The sequence below is a fragment of the Manis pentadactyla genome, chromosome 3 (assembly GCF_030020395.1).
Source record: "Manis pentadactyla isolate mManPen7 chromosome 3, mManPen7.hap1, whole genome shotgun sequence".
Taxonomy (NCBI): Eukaryota; Metazoa; Chordata; class Mammalia; order Pholidota; family Manidae; genus Manis; species Manis pentadactyla.
Genome location: NC_080021.1, coordinates 172,281,184 through 172,300,699, shown reverse-complemented (window position 1 = coordinate 172,300,699; position 19,516 = coordinate 172,281,184). Strand labels below are relative to the sequence as shown.

The following is a 19,516-nucleotide window of genomic DNA, read 5'->3' as shown; positions in this document are numbered from 1 at the left end:
AGAAGGCACATCACACCTGCTATTATGTAGCAATTTTAGAATAAAACTAACTGACAGCAAAATATGACACCCTTTGATTTCTGCAGTGTAATCATAAATAAGGTCGCTTTTTAAAAAATACTCATTGGTTTCATTAATTTTTGTTATGGGGCCCCATCAATTCTTTGATATTCTTTGATATTCAAACAAATTCCTCTCCTTTTAAACAATTTATCCTATCACCATTCTTTTCAATATTCTCTCTTTTAAATGGTAAATTGCCTAGCTGACAAATCTTCATTTATCAATTGTTTTGCATGTAAATCAGGCAGTTCTCCAATATCAGTTACGAAAACTTCACTGTCTTGGATTTTTTTACACAAGCTTTCCAACTTCACATTGCCATTTTCCACCTATTCTTGCACGTATTACTGAAATCAATCAAAGATTTCACAAAGATTCTGAGAGAGGGGCATGGAAAACCACTAATGCTTTAAAGGAAGGAATACCTGGGTGGGAACTTTGTAAAACTGGTCAGTTCATTAGCAAATTTTCATGTTACAATGACTTCTGCTTTCTCATACAACTGTGGAGGTTTGGGAAATTATTATATAATAATCTTTGCCCCCCCCATAGACCATCTCACATTGCTTTTTATTGTTTTCAGTTCCAGAAGCATTTCTCTGAGCAGAGTAAGATCTCAGAAACAAATCCCATCTGTTGATTTAACAAGTATTTATTGAGTGCTTACTCCATGCTTTTTAGCTGTGATAAGTACTGAGGACACCGGGGTAAAATAGAGACATAGAGTCTTACTTTCTAAATAGTTACATTCTAAAATGGGGAAGGGAAGAGGAAGAGAGTTAAATACTTCATATTAACTATAATGGAAAATACAGTTAGAGAAATGGAACATCAAACAATCTACACTATGAACCAAACCTCTTTATAACTGTAATGGGAAGCCATTAAATGGTTTTAAACAGGGCAGACTCGATTTAACTTTTATTTATGTTTTATACAATAGTTAAACATTTGTACATTATCCTATTTCACAGTCGATCAATTTCCTATATGTTACTGGCTCACAATGATTAGAAGTTAAAATTAGGAGAAATTAACTGTGTAATTCATTTATATAAGTTTAGGGCAGCTGCAATTGGCCAAAGGCAATTTACTACATTACTTTCACTACATTTACTACAATAAGCTTCATTCAGAAGTTGTATTAATATGTAATCATGTAGATTCTCTGAAGAACCCTAAATATGAAAACCTAGAAATTCAAATTTTCTCTCAAAACAGAAATGACCTTTTCTTGTTTATACTTACTATTTCTCTTTGACACCCTATTATAGTTATGTTAAATTTTTACTGGTAATTTCAAAGTTACTTTCGTTGAAGGGAATGTCCCTTTAGAGAAAAATTCTTTGTCAGTAATTCTGTACTAAAAAGAAGGTCCTTTACTTACAGCTACAACAGCTTCAGCTACCCCAGTCAACACAGCTGGCCTAAGAGAATGCAGCAGAATCTTACTCTCAAGTAAGACAAAGAGCAGCAGTGTCGCACAGTTCTCAGGACCCAGATTCATCAACAAGGTGCTAAAGTTGGCTCCACTGGAAGAAGAGAGAGAAAGAGATGATTATGAACTATTCCACCAAAGCATGTTAAGATTTGCTTATTAAATCATTTCATAAATATTAACAGATTGGGAATCCAGTGTTAATTTCAAATCTGATTTAGTTTTTTAAAAAGCAGCAAATTTAATGAGCTAGTATAACAATGATTCAAATTCACTCTTTGGTAACAAAGGTGTATTTTTATCAGGAAAAGTTTTTCTGAAGAACAATTTTGAGCTGAGCTCAGAGTGGGATTGGGATTGGGTGGGTAGGGGAGGGTAAATGCAAAGGCCCTGAGGCAAGGAAAAGCTTCTGTCATGTTCAAGAAATTGAAAAAATCCTACTGTGACTAAAGCATAGTAAGGGAAGGATTGGAATAACAAAGCAATACCAGAATAGAAATGACACAATTACATTTTCATTTCCAAAGGAACACACTGGCTGCAGTGTGGATAAAAAACTGAAGGAAGACAAAAGCCAAAGTGTAGCAGTTGAGATTAAAAATGGAGTAGTCCAGGTGAGAGATCATGCTAGCCTGCACTAGTGATGCAGATGAAAAGAAGCTAGGTTAGGAGGTCAAAATCAGTTCACATTGAACATTTACTTATGAGCTGGATATGGGAAGGGGAAGGGAGATAAGAGAAAAAAGGAGGTATTCCCTTCAATTGATCTGGCAACTTTAAGTGTTCCATTTTTAAAATGGTAGACAGGCCCACCATGCATTCGGCTAATAAAATGAGAGACATTAAGGCTACCCTTATAAAGTCTGTAAAAATAACACAACTTTATTATTCTAAACATTAAAATGTTCTAAAGCATTCTGCTCCAAGTGAACAAATGTATCATTTTAGATACCATTAATTACCTTAGTGGTAAAGGTGTAGAAACTGGCTGTGATAATATTAACGCATCATGGACTGACAGCTTAAAAAAAAAAAAAAGGTAAATTAACCAAGCTAATTTTGAAACCTAAGTATTGTCAAAGGTAAAGTGAAAATTAATTTAATCTGCAGACTGACAGTTTTGGAAACATTATACTAAGATATAAAATAACAGCTGTATTTACTCAAGGGGTATTATATTAGTTCTTTTTAATGAAATTATTAATTTAATTAAATTTTGATTCAGTTAAGTGGTTAAATACAGTTATTTAAAAATTAAATAACTGCTTTTTAAAAGCCTCAAATTTATTTACAGACTGGTAAGCACTTGACAGTTGCTTAATATATATTAATACTTGCTGAACTCAAATATATTCAAGCTTAACAATATTTAACTTAATGCCACCATTTCACATATAACATTAATAACATCTTAGGAAAAATTTTTTAAATAATTTGCCTCTGTGGATCAGTGCTACTCAAACTGGCAGTCTGTAAACTATGATTGGTCCAGAAAAAAATAGTATACAAATGGAGAGCAAGCCGTTTAGAAACCTGTCTGGCAATCTGACACTGCTCTGACAATGCTGATCACTGTAGGTCATCAATGGACTCACATCTTTGAACATAGTATCAACCCTGTTCATGTCTATACTTGATGTCACATTACAAGCTATGTATGTCACAAGGTGTATACTTACACAGGTTAGCCACTAATTAGAGATAAAAAGAAAATGGTCCTTTAACATAGTTTGAATAGCACTATTACAGACTATTTTACTTTCACCTTCTAATCATAAACTCATTTAATATTTATTAGTCACACCAATATTTTAAAAATGCCCATAACACAATTATGGGTTTTACATTATTAAAATAAGCTTTATAAAGTCCATGCATGGACCAGTAAAATAATCATATCCAAACCAAGGATAATTATTCCGATTCTGTACACACAAAAGGATATTCAAAATACAGGATACAAAATACAGGAAATTCAATAACTTTATGAAAGTGTATTGCTCCACCTCAAATCCAAAGGACCACAGAGTACACTCTGCAATGACTGGAATGAGCACATGCAGAGCTCCCCTCAAATATACTCTTTTTTGATTACCTGTACAAGAATTCTTGGTCTTTGTGGTGAAGGAAAAGGGATATTTTGCATAAAATGAGAAATGTGCCTAGAAAAAAAGTTAGAAATAAAAATAATCATTTTTCTAAAATGCTTCACAGATTTTTAACAATACTTAAATACCATTATATAACATCTCAGATCTGACAAAGCCACTTACCTAAAACTTATGCTAAATAAATTTAGTGTAAATAAATATACTCATCCCACTAAACTTCTGAAATGTACAATGCATTTCCTGACTGAAAGTCAAAATTGATACTCCCTATTACTGCCAGGAAAGTAAGAGTAACATGAATATAGTTTTCATGAAAGAAGCTAGTTTTCATTGCCCTGGTTATCAGTGCCAGCATGGAGAGCAATTATCTATGATATAATGAATTGCAATATAGAATTTAATCCTAATAATTAAATGTATAATTAAATGATTTTAATCTGTAATAAATTAAGTGTAACTTAAATAGAATTAATAGCTATTTTACTATTGTAACTTGGGGCAAGCCACTTACCCTCTCTATTTTTCCACCTATAAGTAATACTTTTTAAGTTTTTCCAAAGTTTTGAGCTCTTAGAAGCCACTAGAATGCAAAGTATTAGTACAACTGAGGGAAAAAAATTACATATCCTGATTTTCTTTTTCACAAACTATTTACAGAAACTTAATTTTTCAAAAAGGGTGTTAACTTATAATTAAGTTTTACTTCCAACAATTTTACAGCTTAAAGTTAAATATAGAATTATAAGCCATTAGACTGGCATTCCAGGAATAAAACATAAAAGTCAAAACCATATTTCTATACCAAACTGTGGTATAGAAGTTTATGCACAATACTACTTTTTGTTTCTTTCTTTGTTTGTTTTATTAAGCTATCATTGATATACAATCTTATGAAGGTTTCACATGAGCAACATTGTGGTTACTACATTCACCCATGACAGTACCATTTTTTAAAGTTGATTTTTGAGCAGCATTTTGAAACCTACCAATAACTGCAACCCACCTTATCCACTAAACTAGTATGTTTCACTGGTATTCTTTCTGCTATAATGTGAAATTTTTGAAATTGTAAGAAAAATCTATGTTTATACATATATGTAACACATTTCCAAAAAGCTCTTAATAGTACCTCTTGGCTTGTTAACAGGGTACATAAATTATTTACTAGAATAAACAAAAGTCAATGTGCCACTATAAATGTGAAAAGATATGGTTCTAAAAAGACAGTGGCTCCATATATATTTTTCTTGCTTACAGAAGATTTCATGACAAAGAGCATTAAAAATCAAAGGGCAAACATATAAAATTCTATCAACGCTAAAACTAAAACCTCACTTTAATATCAATTAACTCACCCTTATTAATTTCTGTATCAGTTTAGAGATGTTTTATAGTTAGAACTTGAATGGCTATTGTACAGTGCGTGTGTGTGTGTATGTATCTGTGTGTGTGAACAGCTATTTTTCTCTTGGTTACTAGAGAATGATTAGGAAGAACACACCCAATACAACATGCATGAGTTCCTTCCTCAGATGAATTCTCAAAAGATTATTATTTAGACATCTTCACTACCACTCTTCAGTTTTAACAGTCAATGTTTAATTCCACAGTCAAAGATTCAGGTGAAGGAGGGAGTAAGTAAAAAGTAGGGTGATTATGACTCTCCTTCCCTTTCAACTTTGCTGCTTAAAGTCCAGTAAACAATGAAATGTAATCTATACATCCAGTTTTTCCACCAGACATCTCTGAAATCATTATACATACTTTTCAATGGGAAGAGGATGTGGTCCAGACACAGAAAGTTTGTAGATAAACATGAGAAATTTTCTAAAAGCTTCAAAAAAAGGCCAGTGTGAGAGTAAACAAATGCATTTGTTTGAGTTGATGGATTTGGAAACCATTTTTCTCTCCACGGGCGTCAACAGGCCCAGCTGCATAAGCTGTTTCTCCGTCAGAAGTTCTCGAGAGTAAGGTTCATAAAACTGGATGGCAGCTCCATATACCTACAGAGTAACACAATTCCATTGTAAGATTTAAGTTTGTTTTTAAAAATCATTTTCTCTTTTTCTCTTATTCCACAAGAAATATTGCTTAAGGTGCATATGACAAATAAATGAAAAGAAAATTCTCCAACACTGCTAATGGAAATTTTAAATAGTACAGTTTCTGTGTAAAACAGTTTGGTGGCTTCTTCAAGAGTTAAGCAAAGAATTACTATGTCATACAGCACTTCCACTCCAAGGTATATACCCAAAAGAATTGGACTCAGATCCTCGTACACCAGTATCCATGGTAGTACTATTCACAATAGCCAAAATAAAAACAACCCAAAGTCCATCAACAGATGAATGGATAAACAAAATGTGTTATATATGTGTGATGGAATGTTATTCATCCTTAAAAAGGAATGAAATTCTGATAGATACTGCAACACAGGTGATTCTTGGAAACATGCCAAGTGAAATAAGTCAGATACAAAAGGACAAATATTATATGATTCCACTTATAGGAGCTAGAATAGGCAAATTCATAGAGACAGAAAGTAGAACAGAAGTTATCAGGGACTTTAGGTATGGGTGGGGAAAGCAGATATTTAGTGTGCTCTTAAAATTAGGATAGTGACACTTTTAGAAATCTTCAAATTATTTAGACATATATATGTGTATGTTGAAAAAGAAGGAAGGAGAGTCATAATCACTGTAGTTTATATATATATCTGGAACATTAATCCTTGGCTGTACAGATACAACACTCCCAGATACAATTTTAAAGTGATCTCAGAGGTTTTTAACAAGCACTAGGACATAAGCACCCCAATAAGGCCTTCATTAAGAGAATATTTTACTATGTTCTAAACTCTTTGCTGGGTACTTGACCTTCATTATTGCTAATACAATAGTTGTAAACTTACAGCCTGTAGAACAAGGCCACACATAATATTTTGTTTGAGCCACAAAAGTCAACTTTGATTAGGTTTATTTTTTAATAAAATTGGTTATTTTATCAAATTTCCTAAGGAAGTTTTCTATTGTTAAATTTCTACTACATCTGCAGTTTTATTTTTTATTTCCTAACATTGTTTATTTTTGCCATCTCTTAGTTATTTTAAATTGTCATTCTATGTCATTATTACTGCTTAATACATGTTTTCAAGTTTGGCTATTACACATAAAGCATACACTTCTTTTGGGAGCTATACACACTGGTTTCTCTTTGGACATGCTCAGGAGTGTAAATGCTGGGCCCCAAGGTTGCTTCTTCTCCTTGCTGGTATTGTGTAAGCTCTTAATACATTCTGGATACAAGACCCTTGATGTATATCTCATTATTTGTGGCCTGCTTTTTCACCTTCTTAATGGTTAACTATTGAGTGGAAGATGCTTCTTAACTCCAGAGAGGTCCTATAACTCATTCTTTTTACTACAACTAGTGCTTTCTGCATGCTGTTTAAACTATCTTTGCTTACTCATTTTAATATATTATTTGTCTTCCGAACCTCATTATTTTGTTGAGAAATTAGCCATCAATCTAATAGTTGTTCCTCTGAAAGAAAATATGTATTTTCTTCTTGGTTGTTCATCTTGGTGTTCCATGGTTTCACTATAACATGAAAGGAGTATTTTTATATATTTACTTTTTTTTCTGCTAAAGGTTTAGAGCACATCTTTAATCTGAAGGCTCAACTTTTCATCAGCCCTGGAAAACTCTCAACAAACCATTGGCTCTTAAAATGCTGCCTCTCTCTTTTCCAGTCGTTCCTTCTGGAATTCATTAAATACCTATTGGTCCCTCTATTCTATCCTCTGTATTTTTAAACTCCTTTTATGGTTTGTGTTTTTTCTGTGCTACATTTCATTATGCACAATAGCCAAATAAATTGGAAGACATAACCTGTCTTGTACTTCACTAATTCTCCCTTCATGCATGTCTTCCCTGTTGTTTAAACTATTTACTGAATTTTAATTTTAAGGTCCTTATTTTTCATTTCTAGACATTTGATTCTTTCCAATCTATCTATTCATTTTCAAAATATTCTGTTCTTTCCTTGATACTTTAACCCCCTCTACTAGGTCTTGAATCTTTTAAGTTAATATTTAATTCATAGTATCTTTCATTCCATCACCTCAAAATCTTGAGGGTCTAATTCAGCTTTATATTATGTCTTATTAATTCTTCCTGTTGTATCTATGTCTCCTAACTTATACAATAATCTCTTTTCAAGGTCTGGTTTTGGGAGTGTATTTTCAGAGAGACTTCATATTTGCTTCTATAGAAGCTCTAGGGATATCAGAATCCTGATACCAATTTTCATGCTGCCTTCTCACCTTGGGCATTTTACTAAAAATTTAAACCAAAATGCATTCTATCCAAGTAATCCTAACATTGAAATAAAACTTGCAGTAATCTTTTATGGAATACAAACATGGATAAAACAGGTATAATAGAAGAGGAAAAACTATACCTTTTCAGCAGAAGAACCTGTCAGAACAAAAGTTGAAAACACTGGAAGTGGGTATTTGGTTTGCGGATCCCAACATTCAATAGTAGCTCCCATAGGAAGGCAGAAGAGAGGTACGGATTCTGAGAGTGGAAATGACTCATAGTCATCTTCTGGATATCTAAAAATTAAACCTTTTGGAGAAAGGAGACAATGAAAAACTTTAAAAAAATAGTTGCTTTTCATAAATTATATTTGATACATATTAATAAGATATTTTAATAGCAAATTTCATGGAAATATTTGTGAGTTTTTTTCTCTTGCTGTATTAGAAATTAAAATAAAGTAACAAATTTACTATTTATTTTTAACCATGGTCTTACAGTTAATTGTAACATTAAAATGTACTAAATATACTAGTTGAAACTCTATTCAACAGGATCACCAATCTTAATGTATTTTCTTCTACATATTGTCAACATCTTACAGAGAATGATGAGAAGCATACAGAAAATTTACCAAGTATTTCAGTTATGTTCTTCAAAAACTTCAGGGAAGGGACAAGTGTTACTAAATAATGCCAGGGCAACAGAAATGATCAGAGCCCCTTAACTCATCTTGAGAGAGAAACAATGTAAAAGGCATGCAACATGAAAAGTAAACAGGACAGAAACCCCTGTAACAAAGTACAGATATGAGACCAAGGAAGTAGGAGCAGGGGGCACTGTGAGAAATGTAACAAAACACCTTCAGAATGAAGTAGTTATATAGCATCAGCTCATTAGCCTCCAATGTCTCTAATATGAGACTACTACTAAATTAAACACTTGAAAAATCAATAGATTTTGAGTCCAAATTCAGTCTCTAAAACTCTGTATTCTAAAATATGAGTCTTATAGCTAATACCTGAATACTTTCACAAAGCTTATTTCTTTAAATGACATTCTTTCTCCCAACTCCCCCAACACCTCAAAAAATTTTAGGAAATTACAATCAACACATTATAGCAATATTAACAGTGTCACATTGGAACATGAAATTTAGAACTGTTACTTGCTGTCTTTTATTTTCATATTATGAATTAAATGGTTTTATTCATTAGTAAAATGGCTCTATGAGAACAATCAAGATTTTTCAGATTTGGAAATACCTACCTTCTCTAATGGAAAACTTTATTCTAAAATTGTTCATGATCAAAACGTAATTGATGCTGCATCTTTTTAACAAAGAAGTATTCCAGTATTTCTTCTATTTACAACTGGAGCGTACCTGTACTTTCAGTTTTTGTCCCATCATACCAGTAGGATGAACAAGTCACAAGCCCTTAAATCTTTACAGCCCTTGGCACTTTACTGTGCAGTAAGAAAGTGGCAGTAGATTTCTCAAATACTTCAAGGCAGAAAACTTTCTCAGGCCCTCCACTCCTCCAAACAGCTGAATCTTTGCCAACAAGGGAAAAAGGAAGCAAGTCCACCTTTCATGGCAAGTAAAATGTGGTTTCAAATCAGACACAAAGAGATAAGAGAAGGAAATATAAGAAGTAAGATGCAGTCTGACACCTTTCTTATTGCCAAAATATAAAAGGTCAGGGAGTGAGCAGTTTTTTGCTGAACTGTTAAATCTATTACTGTAAACTAAAAGCTTGAATGTTGCACAAATGCTTGCTTGGGATGTAAGTTTCCATTCAATCAACAATATGTTTCTATACAATATATCTTGTAGACTGTAATGTATTTAAGAAAACTTATGCCTTTACATGTTAAAATTATTATTTACGAGTAGATGATTCCATCTATGTAAGAGCATACACTGTCTCTTCCAACCAAATGTTAATGTGCAACAATTACAGTAATAGAGACTTTTCAAAAATTTACTTACCAGCTTTGTATGCTATTGCATTAGAAGCAGGCACAGACTTCTTATAACAGAGAAACACACTAGAACCCCACTGTAAAATATAAATAAGGTTTAAAAAGACAAAAGAGTAAAAGTAAATAGATTTTATTGAATGTCTTCTAAAGATTCTGATTATTCAGGATGTCTCCTTAAAACATATATAGTATAACATCCAGCAAAACATGAAGTTCAGAACACTACAAGAACGGAGTAAAAAAACATTACCACTAAAATTAAACTGCTGTGAAGGCAGTTTCAAAAAGTTTAGAATCCTATAATCACCCAGAGATTGCCTCTGTTTGAAAAGACACAGCACAAATTGGAGTGGGCAATAGAGTCCAAGCTAGGGAAAGACTGAGGTCACCAAGGTGCTATGAAGTCATTATCTCTGACGCATTCATTAACAGCAATGGTGCACTGGCCATCTCTGCTTATACCGTGTTTACGGAAGCATTAGTTTGGATCTAAAGACATTCAAAATAAACCTGACCCAATAGTAAACTTTAGTCTCATTAAACTATAAATCAAATGTATATGTTCAATTTTCTTCTTTATTAGAATCCTTTTAAAAAATCTGTAAACTTCAATATTTAAAATAAATAAATAGAAGGGGAGACCCAACACAGTCTCCCTCAGTAGTCATTTAAGATACCACTAAAACCCAAAAGCTAATAAAACCTCTATATTAATATAACATAGGCAATGTTAGCATATACCAAAAAAAAATATCCTTGACTTTAAGTATCTCTTTCAACTGAAATTATTCTAAAACATTAGCCAGCTAAGGATTTTTTAAATTACTACGAATCATAAAAATTAGGCTAAAAATAGTAAAAACAATCATGAAAATATAAAGTAAATTGTATGCCCAATAATAAATTATCCAGGAGTCCAAAAATTTTATCTTTTTTCTTTTTCCATGTGAAACAACTTTACTCTTACCATTCCACAATTTAAGTTTTTGTCAACTTTGCAGAAAGTATGAGGAGGGGTTTCTCCTTTACTGGTTACAATGACACAGATATCAGTTACAGCCAACGAATTCTGGGGTCGAACTGGAGGAGCCCTTCGATAAGTGATGAAGATTCTTTGTGAAGTAGTTGAACTATTATTCACATTGGCACAGCGACCATAGGGTGTGGCTTGGATCACTTCACATCCTGGAATAAGCCTTTCTTTCCCTTCATATAAAACTCTGCATGGCAGGGAGGGGAGAAATAGATATTTAGATAAGTAAACACATTTCTGATAATGCTGGTTTTATTCATGGGAAAAAAATACTGTTTCCCGAATCTTAATTGCAAACTGAAACTAAAATTACTACTTTGGAAATTTTAAATCTCTTAACAACTATTTTTCAATAGCTAAAATATAAGTTTAAGAAATATAAACAGGATCAAACAACATGACCTTTTTTGCTTATTAAAAGAAACACACGAAATAAGAAAGAGGTAACATTACAAATATCCTTAAGTCAATTCCTAGAAATCTTACCGAGTATTCAGATGTTTTCACAAAATTTTCCTTCAAAATTCCTGTCAAAATTTTACGTTTAAAAACCCTTTGACTAGAAGCAGCAAAGGCCATGCTAAGAGGGAAGTATACTCTAATACACGCTGACCACAGAAAAGAAGAACAATCCCATATGAACAGTCTAAACATACAATTAATGAAACTAGAAAAAGAACAAATGAAGCCCAAAGTCAGTAGACAGAGGGACATAATAAAGATGAGAGCAGAAATAAATAAAAACGAGAAAAATAAAGCAATAGAAAGAATCAAAAAGCAGGAGCTGGTTCTTTGAGAAAATAAAATAGATAAACCCCTAGCCAGACTTATCAAGAAAAAAAGAGAGTCTACACACATAAACAGAATCAGAAAGGAGAAAAGAAAAATCACTATGGACACCATAGAAATAAAAAGAATTATTAGAGAATACTATGAAAAATTATATGCTAACAAACTGAATAACTTAGAAGAAAAGGACAACTTTCAAAAAAAAAATACAACCTTCCAAGGCTGACCAAGGAGAGACACAGAAAATCTGAACAGAACAATTCCCAGCAATGAAATGAATTGGTAATCAAAAAACTACCTAAGCACAAAATCCCTGGATCACATGGCTACACAGTTGAATTTTATCAAACATTTAGTGAAGACCTAATACCCATCCTCCTTAAAGTTTTCCAAAAAGTAGAAGAGGAGGGAATACTTCCAAACTCATTCTATGAGGCCAACATCACTCTAATACCAAAACCAGACAAAGATACCACAAAAAAAGAAAATTACAGACCAATATCCCTGATGAACATAGATGCAAAAATACTAAACAAAATATTAGCAAATCGAATTCAAAAATACAACAAAAAGATCATCATCATGATCAAGTAGGATTTATTCCAGGGATGAAAGAATGGTAATATATATGAAAATCCATCAACATCATATACCACATCAACAAAAAAAGGACAAAAAACACATGATCACCTCCATAGATGCTGAAAAAGCATTCAACAAAATTCAACATCCATTCATGATAAAAACTCTCAACAAAATGTTGAGGCAAGTACCTCAACATAACAAAGACCATATATGACAAACCCACAGCCAACATCATACTTAAGACGCGAGAAGCTCAAAGCCTTTCCTGTAAGATCGGGAACAAGACAAGGATGCCCACTCTCCCCACTTCTACTCAACATAGTACTGGAGGTCCTAGCCATGGCAATTAGACAACACAAAAAATTAAAGGCATTCAGATTGGTAAAGAAGTTAAACTGTCACTATTTGCAGATGACATGATATTGTACATAAAAAACCCTAAAGAATACACTCCAAAACTACTGAACTAATAACTGAATTCAGTAAAGTTGCAGGATACAAAATTGATATGCAGAAATCTGTTGCATTCTTATATACTAACGAAGAACTAGCAGAAAGAGAAATAAGGAAAACAATTCCATACACAGTTGCATCAAAAAGAATAAAATACCTAGGAATAAACCTAATGAAGGAAGTGAAAGACCTATACTCTGAAAACTACAAGACACTCATCACAGAAATTAAAGAAGATACCAATAAATGGAAACACATCCAGTGCTCATGGATAGGAAGAATTAATATTGTCAAAATGGCCATCCTGCCCAAAGCAATCTATAGATTCAATGCATTCCCTATCAAAATACCAATAGAAATATTCAATGAACTGGAACAAATAGTTCTAAAATTCAGATGGAACCACAAAAGACCACGAATAGCCAAAGGAATCCTGAGAGGGGGGATTTCACTTCCCAACTTCAAACTCCACTACAAAGCCACAGTAATCAAGACAGTTTGGTACTGGCATAAGAACAGAGCCACAGACCAGTGGAACAGAACAGAGAGTCCAGATATTAACCCAAACATATATGGTCAATTAATATATGATAAAGGAGCCATGGATATACAATGGGGAAATGACAGCCTCTTCAACAGCTGGTGTTGGCAAAATTGCACAGCTACATGTAAATAAGAGAATGAAACTGGATCACTGTCTAACCCCATACACAAAAGTAAATTAGAAATGGATCAAAGACCTAAATGTAAGTCATGAAACCATAAAACTCTTAGGAAAAAACATAAGCAAAAATCTCTTGGACATAAACACGAGTGACTTCTTCATGAACATATCTCCCCAGGCAAGGGAAACAAAAGCAAAAATGACCAAGTGGGACTATATCAAGCTAACAAGCTTCTGTACAGCAAAGGACACCATCAATAGAACAAAACGGCATCCTACAGTATGGGAGAATATATTCATAAATGATATATCCAATAAAGGGTTGACATCTAAAATATATAAAAAACTCACGCACCTCAACAAACAAAAAGCAAATAATCCAATTAAAAAATGGGCGGAGGATCTGAACAGACACTTCTCCAAAGAAGAAATTCAGATGGCCAACAGGCACAATAAAGATGCTCCACATTGCTAATCATCAGAGAAATGCAAATTAAAACCACAATGAGATAACACCTCACACCAGTTAGGATGGCAAAACATCCAAAAGACAACAACAAATGTTGACAAGGATGTGGAGAAAGGGGAACCCTCCTACACTGCTGGTGGGAATGTAAAATAGTTCAACCATTGTGGAAAGCAGTATGGAGGTTCTTCAAAAAGCTCAAAATAGAAATACCTTTTGACCCAGGAATTTCACTCCTAGGAATTTACCCTAAGAATGCAGCAGCCCAGTTTGAAAAAGACATATATATTATATGCAGCCCTATGTTTATCGCAGCACTATTTATAATAGCCAAGAAATGGAAGCAACCTAAGTGTCCATTAGCAGATGAATGGATAAAGATGTGGTACAAATATACAGTGGAATATTATTCAGCCATAAGAAGAAAACAAATCCTACCATTTGCAACAACATGTATGGAGCTAGAGGGTATTATGCTCAGTGAAATAAGCCAGGTGGAAAAAGACAAGTATCAAATGAGTTCACTCATCTGTGGAGTATAAGAACAAAGAAAAAACTGAAGGAACAAAACAGCAGCAGACTCACAGAACCCAAGAATGGACTAACAGTTACCAAAGGGATAGAGACTGAAGAGGATGGGTGGGAAGGGAGGGACAAGGGGGGAAAAAGGGGCATTACAATTAGCACACATAATGTAGGGGTAGGGGGTATGGGGAAGGCAGTACAACACAGAGAAGAGAAGTTGTGATTCTATAGCATCTTACTACGCTGATGGACAGTGAATGTAATGGGGTATGTGGTGGGGACTTGACAATGGGGGGAGTGTAGTAACCATAATGTTGCTCATATAATTGTACATTAATGATACCAAAAAAAAAAAAATGGGAGGAGGATCTGACAGACACTTCTCCAAAGAAGAAATACAAATGGCCAATAGGCACATGAAAAGGTGCTCCACATCACTAATCATCAGGGAAATGCAAATTAGAACCACAATGAGATATCACCTCACACCAGTTAGAATGGCTATTATCCAAAAGACAAGAAATAACAAATGCTGGCGAGGGTGTGGAGAAACAGGAACCCTCCTACACTGTTGGTAGGTAGGACTGCAAATTGGTGCAACTGCTGTGGAAAGCAGTATGGAAGTTCCTCAAAAAACTAAATACAGAACTACCATTTGACCCAGTAATTCCACTCCTAGGGATTTACCTGAAGAAAACAAAACCCTGACTCAAAAAGATACACACACTCCTATGTTCATCGCCACACTGTTTGCAATAGCCAAGATATGGAAGAATCTAAGTGTCCATCAGTAGATGAATGGATAAAGAAGAGGTGGTACATATACACAATGGAGTATTATTCAGCCATAAAAAGAAAACAAATCCTGCCATTTGCAGCAACATGGATGGATCTAGAGAATATTATGCTCAGTGAAATATGCCAGGCAGAGAAAGACAAATACCTTATGATTTCACTTATCTGTGAAGGATAAAAACAATGCACAACAGAAGGAACAAAACAGCATTAGAGTCACAGACACTGAGAAGTGACTGTGGTCACCAAGAGGCAGGGAAGTGGATTGGGAAGGAGGACAGGGGACTGTTGAACAAGTGTGATGTACATTTGATAAAATTTCTAAAAAAAAGTTAACTTATGAAATTAAAATTCAGCTGTGTTTCTATATACTAACAATGATCAATCCAAAAAGCAAATTAAGAAATAATCCCATTTATAATAGTATCCAAAAGAACAAAATATTTAGGAATATAATCAAGAGGGTAAAACACATATACACCAAAAGCCAGAAAACACTGCTGAAAAAATTAAAGAAGGCCTAAATAAATGCAAAGACATCTCATGTTCATAAAAAACATCTCATAATATTGCAAAGATGGTAATATTTCCTTAAATTGATACACAACTTAAAAGCAATCACATTAAAGTTGCAACTGCATGTTTTGCATAATGGACAAGCTGATCCCAACACTTCCAAAGATGCTCTCAAATCTAAAATACATTTTTAGTATCTGTCAGGAGTTATAATAAACAGAATTGCTTAATACATGATAGATATATATGGTAAAGTATTACAGGTATTCTAAAAGCACCTCTTATTTACAGAAGAGTCAATTTAGACATTTTGGAAAAAAGGCTTTTTAAAGAATGTTCCTCATTGGCTGTGGACTAGATAATAAATATTTCATAACACTATACTCCTCCTAAACTGTGAATACCCTACCTCTTGACACTAAAAACCACACAACTGTATTTTTTAAAACAGGAATGCTCCTTGTTAAGTGAATTCAAGGCTTTGCAAAAACTCCTCATATAACCCAAGAATCTCCGTAAAAATGTACTTTTATTGTAATGTTTTGTACTTGAGTGCTGAATTAATTAGTTTATTTGATAAGTACAACAGAAATGGAATCACATTTCAGGCTCTAATGCCTTCACATTAGTATTCTTTTGAAAGGAAATCATATAATGATTCAGTACAATGCAGAGAAATTTGGTAAGGGTGGATAGAGATACGTAATACTTTACTACACTTCAACCTGAAGCAACAAATAACAATAGATGAAGGATTTCAAATTTATACACCCATGAACCTTAAATAAATTTTATTCTCTTCACTATAGCAAATGAAAATGAGTCACCATACCCAATGTCGGTAAGGGGGGGTTTATCTCTCCCTCTCTTATAGCATAGGAAAAGTTCTGGGCTTTTTAGACTTCCATAGTTCAAGTTTGCTTGGAGAGTTGATGGAGTGGCTTCAACACAGGTGTAACCTTCAGGCACTGTTTCTCCGGCTGATTTGTTAATAACTGCAATGTCTGTAATTGGAGCTTTAGGTCCAGTTGACTTAGTATCCAAACGATTTATTTCTTGGTCCAAAAGAGTGGATGTATCTGTGAGGCCTGCCACGACAAAGTAGTCGGTCACTCGAGGACCTTTGTCTTCTATCATGGCTGCTATTATATTTCCTAGAAGGGCAGGAGAAAGACATGAATTAAATAAAATGCATTATCCTGTCTCAATAAAAAAACACTTATTAGTTAACACTGATCAACTAGCACACTTCCCAGTTGGATTTATAATCAAACTGTCACTCTGTAGAAGATGCCTATTTCAATATCATCTTGTCAGCTTTTACTTCTTACAAGTACAAGTTTACAGCATCAATTCATTTGTGGGTCATCTACCATCCTTTCATGTGCCAAGCCTCTATTAAGAAACAGAGGTGAGGTACTATCTTTCCTTTGAACAAAATGCACTTAATGAACAACATTCAGACCATTTAAGAAGTCATTCTCGAAGGATTAAAGATGGCGGCATAAGAGGTGAGACAGAGAACTCCTCCTAAAAACACATATAATACGAAAATATAACTAATACAACTAATCCTGAGAGAGCAACAGGAAAGGCGGCTGCACCAGACTGCATAAACCTGGAGAAAAGAGCATACCTCACAGAACAGGGTAACGTACAAAAGCTGTGGCTGGGTGGGACCCAAGTCATTCCTCCACCCCAGCTCACCGGCAGGAGGAAGAGAAACAGAGCCGGGAGGGAGTGGAGGCCTGTGACAGTGGAACACTTAGCCCTGGAGATCTGCTCTGGGAGCAGGAACGCACATTGCATGGTGCTCTGGTGATTAGTGGCATTGGAAAGCTACAACGGGCAGAATACCTGGAGAGACAGAGATTCCAGCTGCTTGTGGAAAACAGGAATTCGTATCTGGCTGATCTGGGTGGGCAGTATGAGAGACTTCCTAACAGCAAGAGGGCTACTAAAGGGGCAAGGATTGCACAGAGTTTACTGCTCAGAAAAAAGGACAGGTAGACTAAATTGTCCGGGTGCACTCTGCCCAGCAGGGTGGGAACTTAAATGATCTTCAGATACTCCATCTCCCTGGCTGGTTACGCTGCTCCAAGGCCTCCCACTGCACCCGGCTTGCAAACTGGCAGCCCCTGCCTTAGCATCAGGCCAGCCAGAGGGATGCCCCACCTACGGAAGCTAAAAACCTTCTGCACAGCAAAGGACACCATCAACAGAACAAAAAGGCATCCTACAGTATGGGAGAATATATTCATAAATGACATATCCAACAAGGGGTTAACATCCAAAATATGTAAAGAACTCACATGCCTCAACACCCAAAAAGCAAATAACCCAATTTAAAAATGGGCGGAGGATATGAACAGAAAATTCTCCAAAGAAGAAATTCAGATGGCCAACAGGCACATGAAAAGATGCTCCACATCACTAATTATCAGGGAAATGCAAATAAAAAACACAATGAGATATCACCTCACACCAGTTAGGATGGCCAGTATCAAAAAGACCAAGAACAACAAATGCTGGCGAGGACGTGGAGAAAGGGGAACCCTCCTACACTGCTGGTGGGAATGTAAATTAGTTCAACCATTGTGGAAAGCAGTGTGGAGGTTCCTCAAAGAACCAAAAGTAGAAATACCATTTGACTCAGGAATCCCACTCCTAGGAATTTACCCAAAGAATATAATGTCTCAGATTCAAAAAAACATATGCACCCCTATGTTTATTGCAGCACTATTTACAATAGCTAAGATATGTAAGTAACCTAAGTGTCCTTCAGTAGATGAATGGATAAAGAAGAGGTGGTACATATACACAGTGGAATACTACTCAGTCATAAGAAAGAAACAAATTCTGCAATTTGCAATGTGGATGGAACTGGAGGATATATTATGCTCAGTGAAATGAGCCAGGCAGAGAAAGACAAGTACCAAATTATTTCCCTCATTTGTGGAGTATAACAATGAAGCAAAACTGAAGGAACAAAACAGCAACAGACTCAGACTCCAAGAAGGGACTGGTGGTTACCAAAGGGAAGGGGTGGGGGACGGCGAGTCAGAAGGGAGGGAGAAGGGGATTCAGGGGTATTATGAGTAGCACACATGGTATGGGGGGGATCAGGGTGAAGACAGTGTAGCACAGTGAAGGCAAATCGTGACTCTGTGGCATCTTACTACACTGATGGGCAGTGACTGCAATGGGGTATCGGGGGGGAGACAGGATAACAGGGGTGAATGTGGTAACCACATTGTTTTATCATGTGAAACCTTCATAAGAGTGTAAATCAATAATACCTTGGTAAAAAAAAAAGTCATTCTCATTCAAGCTACTGAATTCCTTGAATCCTAATGTGGAGCTAGGCTACACATTAAAAAAAATAAATTGTATTCATCATCAATTAGTCAAGGTCTAACATGAACAAATTAAAGGTAAATGTAATAAATATGATTAAATGAGTTTCTTAATCCAGTTAGGAGTTTATCCCTTATAGTTAAGAAACTTCATGTAAACTAAGTTTAGGAATAATAAAATATTTCACAAATACTAGCTAGGGTATAAAAGACTATAACCAAAGAAGACAAAATTATGTAAAATACACATTTAGAAATTTTAGGTAATACATGGTAGAAACCTAGAGAATATGAACACTGAGTTAAGCCTTCCACTATCCTTAAACTCAGTACCTCTAAAAATAAAATTAAGCTTCTGAAGTTTTAAATATTTCCATGGACTTTTATGTGCTTTTTAAGAACAACTTAATTGA

The 19,516-nt window shown here is 34.6% G+C and overlaps 1 protein-coding gene across 6 annotated transcripts in view; it reads right to left on the bottom strand.

The window, feature by feature from the left end:
- The window catches only part of DENND4C (DENN domain containing 4C), a 120,615-nt gene that overhangs the window by 67,498 nt on the left and 33,601 nt on the right, over positions 1-19,516 (bottom strand). For all 6 annotated transcript variants that reach the window (XM_036888034.2, XM_036887994.2, XM_036888026.2 and 3 more), the window contains 8 exons: positions 16,580-16,901; positions 10,889-11,141; positions 9,929-9,998; positions 8,075-8,244; positions 5,377-5,615; positions 3,597-3,663; positions 2,464-2,522; positions 1,451-1,595 (listed from right to left, as the gene is read on the bottom strand). In XM_036888034.2, coding sequence (XP_036743929.2) covers positions 1,451-1,595; positions 2,464-2,522; positions 3,597-3,663; positions 5,377-5,615; positions 8,075-8,244; positions 9,929-9,998; positions 10,889-11,141; positions 16,580-16,901 — 1,325 coding nt within the window. The remainder of the gene's footprint in view (positions 1-1,450; positions 1,596-2,463; positions 2,523-3,596; positions 3,664-5,376; positions 5,616-8,074; positions 8,245-9,928; positions 9,999-10,888; positions 11,142-16,579; positions 16,902-19,516) is intronic.